The sequence below is a fragment of the Manis javanica genome, chromosome X (genome assembly GCF_040802235.1).
Source record: "Manis javanica isolate MJ-LG chromosome X, MJ_LKY, whole genome shotgun sequence".
Taxonomy (NCBI): Eukaryota; Metazoa; Chordata; class Mammalia; order Pholidota; family Manidae; genus Manis; species Manis javanica.
In genome coordinates, this window is record NC_133174.1 from 91944324 (window position 1) to 91965985 (window position 21662).

The 21662-nt window shown below is 40.8% G+C and overlaps 1 protein-coding gene across 1 annotated transcript in view; it reads right to left on the reverse strand.

The window, feature by feature from the left end:
- Positions 1–21662, reverse strand: part of TRMT2B (tRNA methyltransferase 2 homolog B) — an 88769-nt gene that overhangs the window by 60885 nt on the left and 6222 nt on the right. Inside the window, 6 exon segments of the mRNA XM_037010958.2 lie at positions 664–752; positions 754–763; positions 936–1150; positions 1530–1624; positions 6483–6554; positions 6556–6630. Coding sequence (XP_036866853.1) covers positions 664–752; positions 754–763; positions 936–1150; positions 1530–1624; positions 6483–6554; positions 6556–6630 — 556 coding nt within the window.

Consider the following 21662-nt stretch of genomic DNA (forward strand, 5'->3'; position numbering starts at 1 on the left):
TTGAATTTAGAATACTTCTCAGTAACAATGAAAGAAATGCTTTTGGACCTGCTTCCTTTCTTCCGAAGCACTTTCTCTTGCAGTATCTTGGTAGGCCTTTCAGCTCAAGCAACTAGACAGTGTTACCTTACAGGTTAGTGACTCACACAATGTATAAGTACCTCTACCAAGAAGAGAACCTTGACTTTTACTCAGGTGCTCTTTCTGTTATGTTGGAGGTTTTCACACAGCCTCAGGAGGTGTCTGAGGTGAGGGAGAGACAACAAAGGAATCTGTTTTCTATATTGCAGTTTGGCATAATGTTTTGTTCAAAGAAAAGTTCCTGTTGTTAAAAATAGTTTCAAACCTATTATATTATGTTATGCTTTATGAGCGTAATGTCAAGAAGGCTCTTCTTATATATTATCCAAAGTTTTGTCACATTCCCTTCCTATCAAGTAGGCTTGAACCTTCCCTCAGGCTCTTCTCCTAATAAGAAAAAAGATTAGCTATTGGGACCACATTCAGAAAGCCAGCAGGACCCAACTCTGAGCACTCCAGAACATTCCCTTCCTTTCCTCCCCACAGGCTGTAGATAAGGAGATGCCCTTTGCCATACAACCCTTTCTGTAGCACAGAAACAACTGCAGCTTTTAATTTCTGCCCAGACTGTGAGCAGTGTACCGTTGAAGGCTGCAGTCCACCTGGCATCCTCTACCGCCTGCTCCACCAACTCAATCCCAAGGACCTGGGAGGAATGCTGAGCCAGAGAGGCCGATCACGCCTGGGGAAGTAAAAGAGAGTAACAGGAGGGTATTTCAGAGTTTAAACCAGTTAAGGTCATACCTGTATCACTACCACCCCCTCCCAACCAGTGCTACCAGGGCCCTGGGTGCTAGGTGGCTGAGGTTCAGCAGCTCAGCGGCATATAGATTCTGCCCTGGGCTGCCACTTGCCAGTTCCACAACAGGTATCAAGCAGGATGGTGTTAGAGTTCACTCCACTCAGCTCTCTCACGGTCTGATACAGCATTTCTGCACCAGCCGTATTAATCTGGAAAAAGGCATCTGGAGAGATGCGAATCTTCAAGTCCAAGAGATCTTCAAAGATGTGCGGTTCCCCAAATAGGAGCTGGTAGGGGGATTGCTGATGGCTGCAGCGGGTCATGGTGCTGGAAAAGAGTAAAAGAAGAAAGTGTCTACTATGTGTCAGCTGTACTTCAAATAAAAAAAAGAAGAAGAAGAAGAAAGCACCTGGGAATATCAGACCATTCTATCTCTCATAGTTATCTGAAGTGGGAGGCCCCAGCATCTCATCCAGCTGGCACGGCCCTGACAGCTCTATAAAAGCTCCCCTCTCAAGGCATGGAGGTGCACGCAGACACTCTCTCAACTACAGTCTGGCCTGGCTTTCCAGGCCTGCCTGAGCACAAGGGCCAGTATGATTTAGCTCAGATCCTCAGACATCAGCAGCCTTGCCTCCGCAACCAACAGCCCAGCCAACGGCAAGCCATCAGCCTCCCGCTTACTGTTTGGCTGTCCCAGGCTTACCTCTCCTGGAAGTAAAGTGATGTCAAGTCACAAACTGCTCCTGGTCCCTTGCTGAAAAATGCTTTTATTGTCTCTTTCTGAACACAGAGTTCCTCCTGCCCAGACCACAAAATGAGGAGTCAAGCAAAAACTCATCTTTGACAAACTTTCTCTCTAAGCTCTACAGTCATGAGCCCTGCAGCAGTCAGACAAGAAGGCACATTTCTCAAATCTGATTATAAGTAACACTTAATATGAAGCAATGTTCTATAGGACAAGAAAAAAATACGCTATTTTCACATCTCAGTAGAAGCATTGCTTTGCTTATCAGCTTGTGACAAATTCTATACAGTAGACTCGGCATATTCTCTGCTTTAAGCCTCTTTAGTAGTTCTCTAAAGAAAGTATGAGTTATTCTTGCAGAAAACGAGGAGCTAAAATCAGCCTTTACCCCATCATGAAGAAGCTATAACCTTTCGATTCCCTTCATACTTCTCCACTTCAAATATCCTAACCACCGACCAAATACCACCTCAAAAGAGATGAGTCCTGGGAGACAAGAAAACGGAGGGCACAGAAGGGAGTGTGCATGGTAACTAAATCCTTTTGCTTTTTCAGTTTTGAACATTTAAAAATTCTTACATCACTACAGAGAGACTATTACCTTGATACAAGGATATATCACAATAAACGATGCTGGAGCCACACAGTTAAAAGGCCAGAAATCAACGACCTTGGTTCAAGCCATAGCTTGACTATTTACTGGTTTTTTAACCTTCTACACTTCCATTGGCTCATCTGTGAAACTAGGGTGATAAGACCACTTACTCTCCCACGTACTTCACAACTTGGATGAGGTGATCACACAGTTATGGGAATGTTTGAAAGCTCTCAGTCTATTACAGATGTAAAGTATTATTTGGGTTATGAAACTCATACTATATTCCAGTCTCTATTAAACTGGCTTTTGGACTCGGTAGAGTACATACCAACTAACCTCCAAGAGCAAAGTTCTTGTGAAAATACTTAGGTGTCCCAAAAGCAGCAGGATATACATTCTTCTCAAGTGCACATGGAACATTTTCCAGAATAGATGATAAACTAGACCACAAAAAGAGCCTCAGCAAATGAAAAAAGACTGAAATTGTACCAACCAAATTCTCTGATCACAAAGGTATGAAACTAGAAATAAACTGTACAAAGAAAACAAAAAGGCTCACAAACACATGGAGTCTTAACATGCTCCTAAATAATCAATGGATCAATGACCAAATTAAAATAGAGATCAACCAATATATGGAGACAAATGACAACAACAGCACAAAGCCCCAACTTATGTGCAATATAGCAAAGGCAGTTCTAAGAGGAAAGTATATAGCAATCCAGGCCTATTTAAAGAAGGAAGAACGATCCCAAATGAATTGCCTAAATTCACAATTACTGAAACTGGAAAAAGAAGAACAAATGAGGCCCAAAGTCAGTAGAAGGAGGGACATAATAAAGATCAGAGAAGAAATATATAAAATTGAGAAGAATAAAAGAATAGAAAAAATTAATGAAACCAAGAGCTGGTTCTTTGAGAAAATAAACAAAATAGATAAACCCCTAGCCAGACTTATCAAGAAAAAAAGAGAATCTATACACATACACAGAATCAGAAATGAGAAAGGAAAAATCACCACGGATACCACAGAAATATAATTATTAGAGAATATTATGAAAAATTATATACTAACAAACTGGATAACATAGAAGAAATGGACAACTTTCTAGAAAAATACAACCTTCCAAGATTGACCCAAGAAGAAAAAGAAAATCTGAATAGACCAATTGCCAGAAATGAAATTGAATTGGTAATCAAAAAACTACTCAAGAACAAAATCCCGGGCCAGATGGATTCACCACTGAATTTTATCAGACATTTAGAGAAGACATAATACCCATTCTCCTTAAAGTTTTCCAAATAATAGAAGAGGAGGGAATACTTCCAAACTCATTCTATGAAGCCAGAATCACTCTAATACCAAAACCAGGCAAAGACACCACAAAAGAAGAAAACTACAGACCAATATCCCTGATGAACATAGATGCAAAAATACTCAACAAAATATTACCAAACCAAATTCAAAAATACATCAAGAGGATTATACAACATGATCAAGTGGGATTCATCCCAGGGATGCAAGGATGGTACAACATTAGAAAATCCATCAACATCATCCACCACATCAACAAAAAAGAGGACAAAAACCACATGATCATCTCCATAGATGCCGAAAAAACTTTTGACAAAATTTAACACCCAGTCATAATAAAAATCTCTCAATAAAATGAGTATAGAGGGCAAGTACCTCAACATAATAAAGGCCATATACAACAAACTCACAGCCAACATTATACTTAACAGTGAGAAGCTGAAAGCTTCTCCTCTAAGATCAGGAACAAGACAAGGATGCGCACTCTCTCCACTTTCATTCAACATAGCTCTGAAGGTCCTCCCCATGGCAATCGGACAATACAAAGAAATAAAAAGCATCCAGATTGGCAAGGAAGAATTTAAACTTTCCCGGTTTGCAGATGATATGATATTGTACATAAAAAACCCTAAAGAATCCACTCCAAAACTACTAGATCTAATATCTGGATTCAGCAAAGTTGCAGGATACAAAATTAATACACAGAAATCTGTCGCATTCCTATACACTAATGATGAACTAGCAGAAAGAGAAAACAGGAAAACAATTCCATTCACAATTGCATCAAAAAGAATAAAAGACCTAGGAATGAACCTAACCAAGAAGATGAAAGACCTATACCCTCAAATCTACAAGACAGTCTTGAGAGAAATTAAAGAGGGCACTAATAAATGGAAATTCATCCCACGCTATTGGGTAGGAATAATTAATATTGTCAAAATGGCCATCCTGCCAAAAGCAAACCACAGATTCAATGCAATCCCTATCAAAATACCAACAGCATTCTTCAATGAACTGGAACAAATATTTCTAAAATTCATATGGAACCAAAAAAGACCCCAAATAGCCAAGGCAATCCAAAGAAGTAAGAATAAAGCAGGGGTAATTATGCTCCCCAACTTCAAGCCCTACTACAAAGCCATAGTTATCAAGACAATTCAGTACTGGCACAAGAACAGACCCATAGACCAATGGAATAGACTAGAGAGCCCACATATTAATCCAAGCATATATGGTCAATTAATACACAATAAAGGAGCCATGGATATACAATGGGGAAATGACAGCCTCTTCAACAGCTGGTGTTGGCAAAACTGGACAGCTACATGTAAGAGAATGAAACTGGATTAGTCTAACTCCATACATAAAAGTTAACTCGAAATGGATCAAACACCTGAATGTAAGTCATGAAACCATAAAAGTCTTAGAAGAAAACCCATGCAAAAGTCTCTTGAATATAAACATGAGCACCTTCTTCATGAACATATCTCCCCAGGCAAGGGAAACAAAAGCAAAAATGAACTATATCAAACTATATCAAACTAAAAAGCTTCTGTACAGCAAAGGACACTATCACAAAGTGATATGTTCTACTGCCTTATCAGTAGAACAAAAAGGCATCCTACAGTATGGGAGAATATATTCATTAATGACAGATCCAATAACGGGTTGACATCCAAAATATACAAAGAGCTCACGCGCCTCAACACCCAAAAAGCAAATAACCCGATTAAAAAATGGGCAGAGAATCTGAACAGACACTTCTCCAAAGAAGTAATTCAGATGGCCAACAGGCACATGAAAAGATGCTCCTCGTCACTAATTATCAGGGAAATGCAAATTAAAACCACAATGAGATATCACCTGACACCAGTTAGGATGGCCAACATCCAAAAGACAAACAACAAATGTTGGCAAGGATGTGGAGAAAGGGGAGCCCTCCTACACTGCTGGTGGGAATGTAAATTAGTTCAACCATTGTGAAAGCAGTATGGAGGTTCCTCAAAAATACTGAACGAAGAAATAGCATTTGACCCAGGAATTCCACTCCTAGGAATTTACCCTAGGAAAACAGATCACAGATCCAAAAAGACATATGCACCCCTATGTTTATTGCAGCACTTTTTACAATAGCCAAGAAATGGAAGCAGCCTAAGTGTGCATCAGTAGATGAATGGATAAAGAAGATGTGGCACATATAAACAATAGAGTATTATTCAGCCATAAGAAGAAAACAAATCCTACCATTTGCAACAACATGGATGGAGCTAGAGGGTATTATGCTCAGTGAAATAAGCCAAGCGGAGAAAGAGAAGTACCAAATGATATCACTCATCTGTGGACTATAACTATCAAGCAAAAACTGAAGGAACAAAATGGCAGCAGACTTACAGAACCTAAAATGGACTAACAGTTACCAAAGGGAAAGGGACTGGGGAGGGTGGGTGGGAAGGGAGGGATAAGGGGATTGAGGGGCATTATGATTAGCACACATAATGTAGGGGGGTCTTGGGGAAGGCAGTATAGCACAGAGAAGACAAGTAGTAACTCTATAGCATCTTACTATGCTGATGAACAGTGACTGTAATGGGGTATGTGGTGGAGACTTGATAATGGGGTGAATCTAGTAACCACGGTGTTGCTCATGTAATTGTGTATCAATGATACCTTAATAAAAATATAAAATAAAATAATAAAAATAAAGCACCGTAAGGGTAAAACTGCAAAACAAAAGAAAAGAAAATATTTAGGTGTCATCACATGATAATCAGCTCAGTAACCTTGCCTCAGTCTCTGTGGTTTGACTATGTGAACAGCACAGTCAAAGAGTATCCTTGCCATTTCCTCCTCACCCCGAAGCCCTCTTCCCAACCCACACAAATATTCTGGATAGATTGGTGTCTGCTATCTGCCCTGAAACTAAAAACCAATTAATTGCAGGATAGTTGACAGTAAAGGTTGCTCCAAAAGCTGCCCCTTATCATCCTAGGAGTCTCACCTGCCTTAATTCCTGGGGATGGAAAGTGATGATGGCCATCGTGTGCCCTTGGTTATTGGTGCGGACCATGAGCTTCACGCCAATATCCACCTTCATGAAACAAAAGGCAGGGCTCCAGTGGGGACTGTCGAAGCAATACTTCATAGTACTAGGAAGAAAACAAGATTATTACACAGGCAAAACTAACAGGTTCCAAAGCAATTCATGCTGAGTGAGTGTCATGAGCTCAACTGTATCCCCTGCAAAATTCATATATTGAAGATTTAACCAATCCAGTACCTCAGAATGTCACTGTCTTTGGAGATAAGGTCTTTAAAAGGGGTGGTAAATTAAAATGAGGTCATCAGGGTGGGTCCTAATCCAACATGACCGGTATCCTTGTAAGAAGAGGAAATCTGGACACACAAAGAAGTGCAAGGGATGTGCAAACAGAGGAAAGATCACACAAATACACAGTGATAAGGTGGCCATCTACAAACCAAGGAGAGAGGCCTCAGAAAAAACCAGATTTGCCAACATCTTGATCTTGGACTTCTAGCTTTCCTGTCAGAAAATAAATCTCTGTTTGTTGAGCTGCCCAGTTCATGGTACTTTGTTATGGCAGCCCTAGCAGACTGATACAGTTTTGGTACCAAGAAGTAGGATGCTGCTATAACAAATACCTAAAACTATATAATGGCTTTGGAACTGGTAATGGGGAGAGGCTGGAAGAGTTTTGAGGTGCACATTAGAAAACACCTAAACTGCCCTGAAGAGACTGTTGGTAGGAATACCAATGTTAAAGGTGATTCGGGTGAGATCTCAGAACGAAATGAGGCACATGTTACTGGAAACTGGAGAAAATTCAATCCTTGTTATAAAGTAGCAAGGAACTTGGATGAATTGTGTCCTAGTGTTGAGTGGAAAGTAAAAGTTCTAAGTGACCAACTTGGGTATTTGGCTGCTTTTTCGAAGTGAACAACATGGATATTTGGCTGACATTTCTAAGAAAGTTTTGAAGGTATGGCCTGGTTTCTCCTTGCCGCTCACAGTAAAATGCCTGAGAGAGATACTCTGAAGGAATTGCTAAACAAAAAAGGAACCAGAACTTGAAGATTTGGAAAAATTTCAGCCTACCCATATAAGAAAACATGAAAAAGCATGTTCAGGAGATAACACCAAGATTATGGCTAGACAGTCTTTTGATAAAGAGATTACAGGTGTGATTCACGGATCCATTCAGCTATCTCAGCAGAAGTCAGGAGTAGAGATGCGGTGAGATCAGCAGAAACACTGCCACCTTGGGCTGAAGGAGACAGAGACAAGATGAATGAAGGAAGGCTATCAGACTTTTGAGCTTCCACAGGACAGGACAACAGACCTAACTGACTGCCAGGAGGTGTCGTCCTTCAAGAAAAGGGAAGAATGACCACTAAGGCAATTCAGAGCTCATCAGGGCTGCCGCTGCCACCACAGGTCCAAAGGGGACAGGACCCAGTGGCGAGGCTGTCTCCTCAGTTTGGGTGAGCCAAGCTGCCAAAGCCCAGGGCCTCAGGGGTTAGGGCCTCAGAAGGCCTAAACAACAGAGCATCAACCCGAAGAGGATTATTCTGGAACCTTAAAATTTAATGGCATTGCCCTGTTGGGGGAGTGTTGTGTATTTTCCTTGGTTCTTGTCCGCGCCACAACAAAGAATTGAAAGGCAGACACAGTATGAAGCAGAGTAAAAGTTTTATTTAAATTTACTTACTTAAAGAGAGAGAATATCCGGGGGACCTCAGGGAGGAGAGGCACCCTGAAAGGTTTAAGTTTTATTTAAAGAGAGAAAGTGCACACTTGGAGAAAGGGGAGTGTGAGCTACCTCGTAGAAGAGGTGCTGAAAGATTGGGAAAGGTTTCTTAAAGTTACACACTTAGAAAGTGTTGGTGGCCTCAGAGAGAGGTGCATGCCTAAGGGTTTAGGGTCTGAGGTTTTATACGTGGTTGAGGATTTTCAGGAAAGCGACAAAGAGCCAGATGCAGACCTGCCAAATGGTCCCAGAATGTTCATCTTTCATTAGACATTGTTTTTCCTTTTAACTTAACGCAAGAAATTTACTGCTTTGATTCCTTTCCAGGATATCAATTTCTGTCTGGAAGTATATCAATCAAGACTGTCTGCCCTGCCTCCAAGGGGGGCTAAGCCACTGTCCATTTGATTAAAATACAATCTTAGCTTTAAGATAGAATTCTTCCTGAATGAACTGGGCCTTTGAGTAGGCTAAAGTAAATCTTACAATGGTATGTTCTAATTGACACAGTGAAAACAGACTATGCTGAGATAGTTTTCTTTACCTGGGGAGTATTCAAACATTCCAGGCCAAGATGATCCTGGCCTTCTGAGCTTTCTATTTTTAACTGGTTAACTCTTTCAGTCCCTTCTAGTGGACTTTACTGGCCCTATTCTCTTTCCACCCCAGTCATATCTGTTTCCTGCCTAACAGCCCCACTAGGTTTCAGACTTGCTGGGGACTACTGATTCCTTTCTTCTTTCCCATTTATCCCTTTTGGAATGGGAAGGTCTATCTTCTTGAACTGGCTCCACCAGTCCTCCTCTCCTCCCAGATCTCTTAAAATGGGAGTGTCCCCAGGCAAGGTCCATTTCCTCTTCTCTTTTCTATCCATTCTCAGTCCCTTGGTGGTCTCTTCCAGTCTTGTGACTTTAAATAACACCTATGTGTTAACAACTCTCAGATTTCTAACTCTTAAATCCCAGGCCAATATATCCAACCACCTATTTAACATATACGCACTCAGATTCAACCTGATATGTCAAATGCACCATTCCAAAGGTGAATGATTCATCCCCTTCCCCCGAATCTGGGACACCATAATTCTACTGGATCCCTGCAAAAACCCATAGCCCTCTTTTACTCCCCTCTTTCTCTCATACATCTCATTCAACTCATCAGGAAATCCTGTTGTTACATCTCAAAGGCAGCTCCTCCTCCAGCACTACTGCTGGTTTACATGGGCTCTCACCCAGCTTACTGCAGCAGCCTCCTACCTGCTAGCTCCCTCCTCTACCCATCCCTCAACACAACAGCCAGAGGGATCCTGTTAAAAACCTAAACTATATCATGACAGTCCCCCATTAGAACCTCCAATGGCTCAGAATAAAAGCCAAAGTCCCTACAAAGACACCCCCCCTCCCCCCAGGGCACTACCTGATCTGGCCACCTTAACCAGCTCACCTCATCTCCTATTACTCACATGTACCTACTTTCAGGTCCTCCTGAAGACCTGCCACACTCCCATCTTGGGGCCTTGCCATAGCTGTTCCCTTTGCCTCAAATGCTCTTCCCTCAGACCCTGGCATGGCTGACACTCTCACTTTCTTTCAGTCTTAACTGCAAGGTTTCTCAGCAACAGCACTATTGACATGTGTGTCCACATAAGCCTTTGCTGTCTGGGGCTGGCCCGTGTACTGGATGATATGTAACAGCATCCCTGTGGGCTACCCACTAGGTGCCGTTAGCACTGCCCAACCGACCCCACCAAGTGATTACAACCAAAAATGTCTCTGGACATTGCCAAATATCCCCTGCAGGGCAAAACTGCCACACACTCAGACACACAGACACACACAAATACACACACCCGTTAAGATTCAGTGCTTTCAACACCCAACTTCTGTGGGACACAGCAAAGGCATCCAAGCCTATAGAAAGAAGGTAGAACAATCCCAAATGAATAACCTAAATTCATAATTAATGAAACTGGAAAAAGAAGAACAACTGAGGCCCAAAGTCAGTAGATGGAGGGACATAATAAAGATGAGAGAAGAAATAAATATAATTGAGAAAAATAAAAGAATAGAAAAAATTAATGAAACCAAGAGCTGGTTCTTTGAGAAAATAAACAGAATAGATAAACCCCTAGCCAGACTTATCTAGAAAAAAAGAGAATATACACACATAACCAGAATTAGAAATGAGAAAGGAAAAATCACGAATGACACCACAGAAATAAAAAGAATTATTAGAGAATACTATGACAAATTATGTGCTAACAAACTGGATAACCTACAAGAAATGGACAACTTTCTAGAAAAATACAACCTTCTCAGACTGATCCAGGAAGAAAAAGAAAATCTGAATAGACCAATTGTCAGCAATGAAATTGAATCAGTAATCAAAAAACTACTCAAGAATAAAACTCCTGGGGCAGAAGAATTCACCATTGAATTTTATCAGACATTTAGATAAGACATAATACCCATTTTCCTTAAAGTTTTCCAAAAAATAGAAGAGGAGGGAATACTTCCAAACTCATTCTATAAAGCCAGCATCACTCTAATACCAAAACCAGGCAAAGACACCACAAAAAAAGAAAACTACAGACCAATATCCCTGATGAACATAGATGCAAAAAAAAACTCAACAAAATATTATCAAATGGAATTCAAAAATACATCAAGAGAATCATACACCATGATCAAGTGGGATACATCCCAGAGATGCAAGGATGGTACAATATTCGAAAATCCATCATCATCCACTACATCAACAAAAACGACAAAAACCACATGATCATCTCCACAGATGCTGAAAAAGCATTCAACAAAATTCAACATCCATTCATGATAAAAACTCTCAACAAGATGGGTATAGAGGACAAGTACCTCAACATTAAAAAGGCCATCAAACCCACAGCCAACATCATACTTAACACCAAGAAGCAGAAAGCTTTTCCCCTAAGATCGGTAACAAGACAAGGATGACCACTCTCCCCACTTTTATTCAACATAGTACTGGAAGTCCTAGCCACAGCAATCAGACAACACAAAGAAGTACAAGGCATCGACAATGGTAAGGAAGAAGCCAAACAGTCACTGTTTGCAGATGACATATTGTACATAAAACACCCTAAACACTCCACTCCAAAACTACTAGATCTAATATCTGAATTCAGCAAAGTTGCAGGATACAAAATCAATACACAGAAACCTGTTGCATTCCTATACACTAATAATGAACTAACAGAAAGAGAAATCAGGAAAACAATTCCATTCACAATTGCATCAAAAAGAATAAAATACCTAGGAATAAACCTAACCAAGGAAGTGAAAGACCTATACCCTGAAAACTGTAAGACACTCTTAAGAGAAATTAATGAGGACACTAACAAATGGAAACTCATCCCATGCTCTTGGCTAGGAAGAATTAATATTGTCAAAATGGCCATCCTGCCTAAAGCAATATACAGATTCAATGCAATCCCTATCAAAATACCAAAAGCATTCTTCAATGAACTGGAACAAATAGTTCTAAAATTCATATGGAACCAAAAAAGACCCCGAACAGGAGGAGGAGCCAAGATGGTGGCGTGAGTAAAGCAGCGGAAATCTCCAAAAACCATATATATTTTTGAAAATACAACAAATATAACTATCCCTAAAAGAGAGACCAGAAGATACAGGAAAACAGCCAGGCTACATCTACTCCTGCGAGAACCGAGCGCCTCTTGAAGGGGGTAAGATGCAAGCTGCAGCCCAGTGGGAACCAAGTGACCCTCACCCCAGCTCCCAGCGGGAAGAGAGAAGTCGGAGCAGGGAGGGAGAGGAGCCAAGGACTGCTAAATACCCAGCCCTAGCCATCTGCACTGGGAGCGCAGACACACAGTGTGTGGGGTGCTGGACACTAGGGAAATGGGACAGTGAAACCTGCAATTGGGTCCCCGCAGCCAGCACCCCTGGGACAAAGAAAAGCGAGTGCTTTTTGAAAGTCTTAAAGGTACAGGGACCCCACAGCTGGACAGAAGCGTCCCAGCACAATCAGCCCAGAAGATGGGAATCCCGGGGAACTCCAGGCACCCTAACCTCCTGGGCGGCAGCACAGCTCTGTGGCCCCTCACAGCAATAAACAGCCTCTAGCCCATTCCTGCTCTGACGTGGCTCCGCCATAGCAGAACAGAAGCCTGAAAGTGGCCACGCCCAGAGCAACCGGGGAGCTTACTCCACAGTGGCTGGGCAAGAATCAGAGACCCCGTCTGCATGCAGCTGCCCAGCACAAGCCACTAGGGGTCGCCATTCTCCCAGAGAGGAAGGCCACAAACTAGCAAGAAGGGACATTCTACCAGCTGACACACGCACCAGCTCCCCACAACTACTTCTAATACTTCTACTCTACGCAGAAGAATTTGAACCAGACCAAAATCACAGAGACAACCCCTGAGAAGGAGCTTGGAGAGATAGATCTAACCAATCTCCCTGAAAAAGAATTCAAAATAAAAGTCATAACCATGCTGATGGAGCTGCAGAGAAAAATGCAAGAGCTAATGGACAAAGTAGGGAGGGAGACTACATAAATAAAACAATCTCTGGAAGGATTTAAAAGCAGAATGGATGACATGCAACAGGCCATTGATGGAACAGAAACCAGAGAACAGGAACGCATAGAAGCTGGTGCAGAGAGAGTTAAAGGATCTCCAGAAATGAAACAACATTAAGAGAACTGTGTGACCAATCCAAAAGTAACAATATCCGCATTACAGGGGTACCAGAAGAAGAAGAGAGGGGCGGAGCCAAGATGGTGGCATGAGTAGAGCAGCGGAAATCTCCTCCCAAAACCATATATATATTTGAAAATACAACAAATACAACTCTTCCTAAAAGAGGGACCAGATGACACAGGACAACAGCCAGACTACATCCACACCTGTGAGAACCCAGCGCCTCACGAAGGGGGTAAGATATAAGCCCCGGCCCAGCGGGACACAAGCGCCCCTCACCCCAGCTCCCAGTGGGAGGAGAGGAGTCAGAGCAGGGAGGGAGAGGGAGCCAAGGACTGCTAAATAGCCAGCCCTAGTCATCCGCACCAGAGCACAAACACACAGTGCATGCATGCAGTACTGGAAACTAGGGAAACAGGACAGTAAGACCTGTGAGCGGGTCACCGAAGCCAGCATCCCTGGGACAAAGAAAAGCGAGTGCTTTTTGAAAGTCTTAAAGGGACAGGGACCCCACAGATGGACAGAAGGGTCCCGAACACTTAGCCCAGCAGCTGGGAATCCTGGGGAACTCCGAGCGCCCTAACCCCCTGGGAAGCAGCGCAGCTCGGAGGCCCCTCACGGAGATAAACAGCCTCCCGGCCGATTGCCCTCCAACACAGCTCTGCCATATTGGAGCAGCGGCCTGAGGCAGGCCACGCCCATAGCAACTGTGGAGCTTAATTCCACAGCAACCGCAGAGATGAACTCCACAGTGGCCAGGCAAGAATCAGAAGCCCCATCTGCGCACACCTGTCCAGCACAAGCTGCTAGAGGTCTTGTTTTCCCAGGAGAGAAGGCCACAAACCAGCAACAGGGGACGTTCTCCCAGCCATCACATGCGCCAGCTCTGCAAACTATCTGTATTGCCATGAAAAGGCAGAATAATTTGATACAGACCAAAATCACAGAGTCAACCCCTGAGAAGGAGATAGACCTAACCAGTCTTCCTGAAAAAGAATTCAAAATAAAGGTCATAACCATGCAGACAGACCTGCAGAGAAATATACAAGAGCTAAGTGATGACGTCCAGAGGGAGATTACAGAAATGAAACAATCTCTGGAAGGATTTATAAGCAGAATGGATAAGATGCAAGAGGCCATTGATGGAATAGAAACCAGAGAACAGGAATGCATAGGAGCTGACAAAGAGAGAGAGAAAAGAATCTCCAGGAATGAAATAATATTAAGAGAACTGTGTGACCAACCCAAAAGGAACAATATCCGCATTATAGGGGTACCAGAAGAAGAAGAGAGAGAAAAAGGGATAGAAAGTGTCTTTGAAGAAATAATTGCTGAAAACTTCCCCAAACTGGGGCAGAAAATAATCGATCAGAACACGGAAGTACGCAGAACTCCCAACAAAAGGGACCCAAGGAAGACAACAACAAGACACATAATAATTAAAATGGCAAGGATCAAGGACAAGGACAGAGTTTTAAAGGCAGCTAGAGAGAGGAAAAAGGTCACCTATAAAGGAAAACCCATCAGGCTATCATCAGACTGCTCAACAGAAACCTTACAGCCCAGAAGAGAATGGCATGATATATTTAATGCAATGAAACAGAAAGGCCTTGAACTAAGAATACTGTATCCAGCATGATTATCATTTAAATATGAAGGAGGGATTAAACAATTCCCAGACTAGCAAAAATTGAGGGAATTTGCCTCCCACAAACCACCTCTACAGGGTATTTTAGAGGGACTGTTCTAGAAGGGAGCACTCCTAAGACTAAATAGATGTCACCAGAGAAAACAAAATCACAGCAAAGAAATCATACCAACCAAATACTAACTAAAGGCAAAACATAAAATCAACTACCCACAAAAGCAGTTAAAGGAAACACAAAAGAGCACAGAAGAAAACAACATATAAAGAATGGAGGAGGAGGAATAAGAAGGGAGAGAAATAAAGAATCACCAGACAGTTTTTATAACAGCTCAATAAGCGAGTTAAGTCAGACAGTAAGATACTAAAGAAGCTAACCTTGAAACTTTGGTCAACACAAATCTAAAGCCTGCAATGGCAATAAGTACATATCTTTCAATAGTCATGCTAAATGTAAATGGACTGAACGCACCAATCAAAAGACACAGAGTAATAGAATGGATAAAAAAGTGAGACCCATCTATATGCTGCTTAAAAGAAACTCACCTCAAACCCAAAGACATGCACAGACTGAAAGTCAAGGGATGGAAAAAGATATTTCATGCAAACAACAGGGAGAAAAAAAGCAGGTGTTGCAATACTAATATCAGACAAAATAGACTTCAAAACCAAGAAAGTAACAAGAGATAAAGAAGGACACTACATAATGATAAAGGGCTCAGTCCAACAAGAGAATATAATCATTATAAATACATATGCACCCAACACAGGAGCACCAGCATATGTGAAACAAATACTAACAGAACTAAAGGAGGAAATAGAATGCAATGCATTCATTTTAGGACATTTCAACACACCACTTACTCTAAAGCATAGACCCACTGGACAGAAAATAAGTAAGGACAGGGAGCACTGAACAACACACTAGAACAGATGGACGAAATAGACGTCTATACAACTCTACATCCAAAAGCAACAGGATATACATTCTTGTCAAGTGCACATGGAACATTCTCCAGAATAGATCACATACTAGGCCAAATAAAAAGCCTTCCTAAATTCCAAAAGATTGAAATCCTACCAACGAACTTTTCAGACCACAAAGGTATAAAACTAGAAGTAAATTGTACAAAGAAAACAAAAAGGCTCACAAACACATGGAGGCTTAACAACATGCTCCTAAATAATCAATGGATCAATGAACAAATTAAAATAGAGATCAAGCAATATATGAAAACAAATGACAACAACAACACAAACCCACAACTTCTGTGGGATGCAGTGAAAGCAGTCTTAAGAGGAAAGTATATAGCAATCCAGGCATACTTAAAGAAGAAAGAACAATCCCAAATGAATAGTCTAGCATCACAATTATCGAAACTGGAAAAAGAACAAATGAGGCCTAAAGTCTGCAGAAGGAGGGACATAATAAAGATCGGAGAAGCAATAAACAAAATTGAGAATAAAACAATAGCAAAATTCAATGAAACGAAGAGCTGGTTCTTTGAGAAAATAAACAAAATAGGTAAGCCTCTAGCCAAACTTATTAAGAGAAAAAGAGAATCAACACACATCAACAAAATCAGAAACGAGAATGAAAAATCATGACAGACTCCACAGAAATACAAAGAATTATTAAAGACTACTAAGAAAACCTATATGCTAACAAGCTGGAAAACCTAGGAGAAATGGACAACTTCCTAGAAAAATACAACCTTGCAAGACTGACCAAGGAAGAAACACAAAATTTACACAAACCAATTACGAGCATAGAAATTGAAGTGGTAATCAAAAAACTACCCAAGAACAAAACCCCAGGCCAGATGGATTTACCTCGGAATTTTTCCACCATACAGAGAAGACATAATACCAATTCTCCTTAAAGTTTTCCAAAAAATAGAAGAGGAGGGAATACTCCCAAACTCATTCTATGAACCCAGCATCACCCTAATACCAAAACCAGGCAAAGACCCCACCAAAAAAGAAAATTACAGACCAATATCCCTCATGAACATACATGCAAAAATACTCAACAAAATATTAGCAAACCGAATTCAAAAATACATCAAGAGGATCATACACCATGAACAAGTGGGATTCATCTCAGGGATGCAAGGATGGTACAACATTCGAAAATCCATCAACATCATCCAACACATAAAGAAAAAGAAGGACAAAAATCACATGATCATCTCCATAGACGCTGAAAAAGCATTCGACAAAATTTAACATCCATTTACGATAAAAACACACAGCAAAATGGGTATAGAGGACAAGTACCTCAACATAATAAAGGCCATATATGAAAAACCCACAGCTAACATCATACTGAACAGCAAGAAGCTGAAAGCTTTTCCTCTAAGATCTGGAACAGGACATGGATGCCCACTCCCCCCACTGTTATTCAACATAGTACTGGAGGTCCTAGACATGGCAATTAGACAAAACAAAGAAATACAAGGAATCCAGATTGGTAAAGAAGAAGTCAAACTGTCACTATTTGCAGATGACATGATATTGTATATAAAATACCCTAAAGACTCCACTCCAAAACTACTAGAACTAATATTGGAATTCAGCAAAGTTGCAGGTCACAAAATCAACACACAGAAATCTGTGGCTTTCCTATACACTAACAATGAACTAATAGAAAGAGAAATCAGGAAAACCACTCTATTCACAATTGCATCAAAAAGAATAAAATACCTAGGAATAAACCTAACCAAAGAAGTGAAAGACCTATATCCTGAAAACTATAAGACACTCTTGAGAGAAATTAAAGAGGACACGAACAAATGGAAACTCATCCCATGCTCTTCGATAGGAAGAATTAATATAGTCAAAATGGCCATCCTGCCCAAAGCAATATACAGATTCAATGCAATCCCTATCAAATTACCAACAGCATTCTTCAACGACCTGGGACAAATAGTTCAAAAATTCATATGGAACCACCAAAGACCCCAAATAGCCAAAGCAATCCTGAGAAGGAAGAATAAAGTGGGGGGTGGGGATCTCGCTCCCCAGCTTCAAGCTCTACTACAAAGCCACAGTAATCAAGACAATTTGGTACTGGCACAAGAACAGAGCCACAGACCAGTGGAACAGAATAGACTCCAGACATTAACCCAAACATATATGATCAATTATATGATAAAGGAGCCATGGATATACAATGGGGAAATGACAGTCTCTTCAACAGATGGTCCTGACAAAACTGGACAGCTACATGTAAGAGAATGAAACTGGATCACTGTCTAACCTCATTCACAAAAGTAAATTCGAAATGGATCAAAGACCTGAATGTTAGTCATGAAACCATAAAATTCCTAGAAAAAAAACAGGCAAAAATCTCTTGGACATAAACATTAGGGACTTCTTCATGAACATATCTCCCCGGACAAGGGAAACAAAAGCAAAAATGAACAAGTGGGACTAAAATCAAGCTGAAAAGCTTCTGTAAAGCAAAGGACACCATCAATAGAACAAAAAGGTACCCTACAGTATGGGAGAATATATTCATAAATGACAGATCCGATAAAGGGTTGACATCCAAAATATATAAAGAGTTCACACACCTCAACAAACAAAAAGCAAATAATCCAAATAAAAAATGGACAGAGGAGCTGAACAGACAGTTCTCCAAAGAAGAAATTCAGATGGCCAACAGACACATGCAAAGATGCTCCACATCGCTAGTCATCAGAGAAATGCAAATTAAAACCACAATGACATATCACCTCACACCAGTAAGGATCGCCACCATCCAAAAGACAAACGACAACAAATGTTGGTGAGGTTGTGGAGAAAGGGGAACCCTCCTACACTGCTGGTGGGAATGTAAACTAGTTCAACCATTGTGAAAAGCAGTATGGAGGTTCCTCAAAATGCTCAAAATAGAAATACCATTTGATCCAGGAATTCCACTTCTAGGAATTTACCCTAAGAATTCAGCAACCAAGTTTGAAAAAGACAGATGCACCCCTGTTTATCGCAGCACTATTTACAATAGCCAAGAAATGGAAGCAACCTACATGTCCATCAGTAGATGAATGGATAAAGAAGAGGTGGTACATATACACAATGGAACATTATTCAGCCATAAGAAGAAAACAAATCCTACCATTTGCAACAACATGGATGGAGCTAGAGGGTATTATGCTCAGTGAAATAAGCCAGGCAGAGAAAGACAAGTACCAAATGATATCACTCATTGTGGTGTATAAGAACAAAAAAAACCTGAAGGAACAAAACAGTAGCAGAATCACAGAACCCAAATGGACTAACAGTTACCAAAGGGAAAGGGATGGGGGAGGATGGGTGGGAAGGGACGGATAAGGGCAAGGAATAGAAAGGGGGCCTTACAATTAGCATGTATTATGTGTGGTGGGGCATAGGGAGGGATGTGCAACACAGAGAAGACAAGTAGTGATTCTACAGCATCCTACTACTCTGATGGACAGTGACTGTAATGGGGTTTGTGGGGGGGGACTTGGTGAAAGGGGGAGTCTAGTAAACATAATGGTCTTCATGTAATTGTAGATTAATGATAACAAAATGAATAAAAAAATAAGTTGCAAGGACAAAAACATTAAAAGGGAAGCATACTTACAAATTAAAATAAAACTGAAGAGCCATGTTAATCGAGTGCAATATGTATGCCTTGTTTGAATGCTGATTTGAACATACCAACTATACAAATCAAACCATTTATGAGATAGATCAGTGTCAAATCTGAACATTTACTGGATATCTGATAATATTAGGGTATAAATGTTTATTTCCAGGTATAATTCTATGATGTTATGCAAAAAAATTAACTCCTTTCTTTTAGAACTCACACTGAATTATTTACATTTTATATGATATAATGTCTGTAATTTGCCTCAAATGAATCTAAAAGGGTTGGTGGAAAGTGGGTGCGAGTACAGATAAAATAAGATGGGACATGTATTTGGTGGTTGTTGAAGCTGGGTAATGGGCACATGGATTTCGTTAAACCACTCTATACTTTCCTATGTTTGTAATTTTCTATGGTACAAAAGAAAAATTGTACAAGAAAATAAAATAAAATCTTAGTACACCTATTTGCTCCTGAGTGAATAGCTACAGTCATACAATATAAACACTAAAGACTAATTCAACCAAGAACCATGCTACAAAGATGTAAGAGGAAGGGTAGTTTGGGAGGAGAAACAAAAAAGAGATAAATTCTTCTATTTTGAAATCGGAAGTCAACATATAATATGTAAATTGGATAAGTCAAGATACATCAGAATAATGTACTAATTAGAAATATGGAGCACCAGAAGACATAGTTAAGAATAATGCGGTTGTTTCTGGGGAGCAAGACTCCAGAGTGAGGAGGGGGTGGGGCACAGGAGCACCACCTTTCCTTACTAATCTATTAGTACTATTTGACTTTTAAAACTATGTACTTGCATTTCTTTGATAGCATTTCACTTAATAAACTGCTTCTTAGGTCTTGGTGCTCTAGCTGACAGCCCCCATAAAATTTACATTTTCACTCAAGCCTCAAGAGTAAATATTTAAGCCTCAAATTTGGGCAGACACTAGGGAATGGAATGCCACTACCAGTAACAGGGAAAGGGATGTGAAGGTATTAAGAAAAACAGAGAACAGTCCAGTGCTGTGTGTGTGTCTGTGTGTCCAGAGCAGACATTTGAACAAAGCAGTAGTTAGGGGCACCAATCCCCAGCATAGTCAAAACTCTGGGTATAACTTCTGACTCCTCCAAATTTAACTACTAATAGCCTGCTGTTAACTGGAAGCCTTACCAATAACATAAACAGTTGATTAACACATATTTTGTATGTCATATATATTATATACTATATTCTTATAATAAAGTAAGCTAGAAAAAAGGCAATATTAAGAAAATCATAAGAGGAAATACATTTATAGTACTCTACTGTACTTATGGAAAAAAATCCTCATTTAAGTGGGCCTACTCAGTTCAAACCTTGTTGCCTGTTCTTTACTGACTTTGTTTTGTTCAAGGGTCAACTACATTTTGGTACTATTACTACTACAATGGGCATCTGGTTGTACCTACTGGATCGGATCTTAGGCCTAGCACAAATTTTGCAGAGAAGAGGAATTTGTCTGGACAGACGTGGAGGGAAGAAATTTGCCCAACAGAAGCTGAAAGAGCTAGAAACTTGGGTAAATATTGCAAAAAGGTATTCATTCACCAGACTTTTGATGAGCACCCACATATGTATGAATCTGGTAAGTGCTAGGCCTCAAAGTTAAATGACACACAGCTGCTACCTCCGTGGTCTAGTGGGGGAAGCACCAATGAAGGACAATGCAATATGGCGTAACAAGTGCCACAACAGGAGCTAGGCAGTAAGGAATACAGCAGCAGAGGGCAGGAAGCCCTAATCAGACTGCCAAGTCACATAAGATTTTCTACAGGACCTTGTGCTGGAAATAAATCTTAAAGTGGGAGCAGAAGCCAGGAAAAAGACTACTGAGGGCATTCTAGAGAGAGGGCTACCTCAGACAGGCATGACATAGCCTGGCAGGGTAACTCTAGTTCAATAAAAATGCAAAGAGGAAAACATGTGAGGATATAGCAGAAGAGGCGGCTAGGAATCTTACTAGGAAGACCCTTAAGTGCAAAGGTAAGGAATTTAAATTTTATTCTAAAAGCTTTTGGGCAACCACTGCATAATTTTAAGCAAGACAGCGGTATAACCTTATTTGAATGTTAAGGACAGCTCTGGCCTCAGTGCGGAGAACACACCAATGCAGGGGACTGGAGCCAGTGAGACCACTGGGAGGCTACTGCAGTAGTCTAGGCAAAAGAAGATAGTAGCTTGGACTAGAATGGTGGTGGAGATGATGGTGGCAGTAGAAATAGAGAGTACAGGGTGGAGTCAAGATATTTTTAGAAAGGAAACTGACAGGACTTAGAGATTGATTAGATGTGGCAGAGAAAGGGGGGATTAAGACAGAGAATTCTAGGATGACACGTTTCTAGTACATGGTGCTACCATTTACTAAGGGGCAAAAAAAAAAAGCACATTTGGAAAGGGA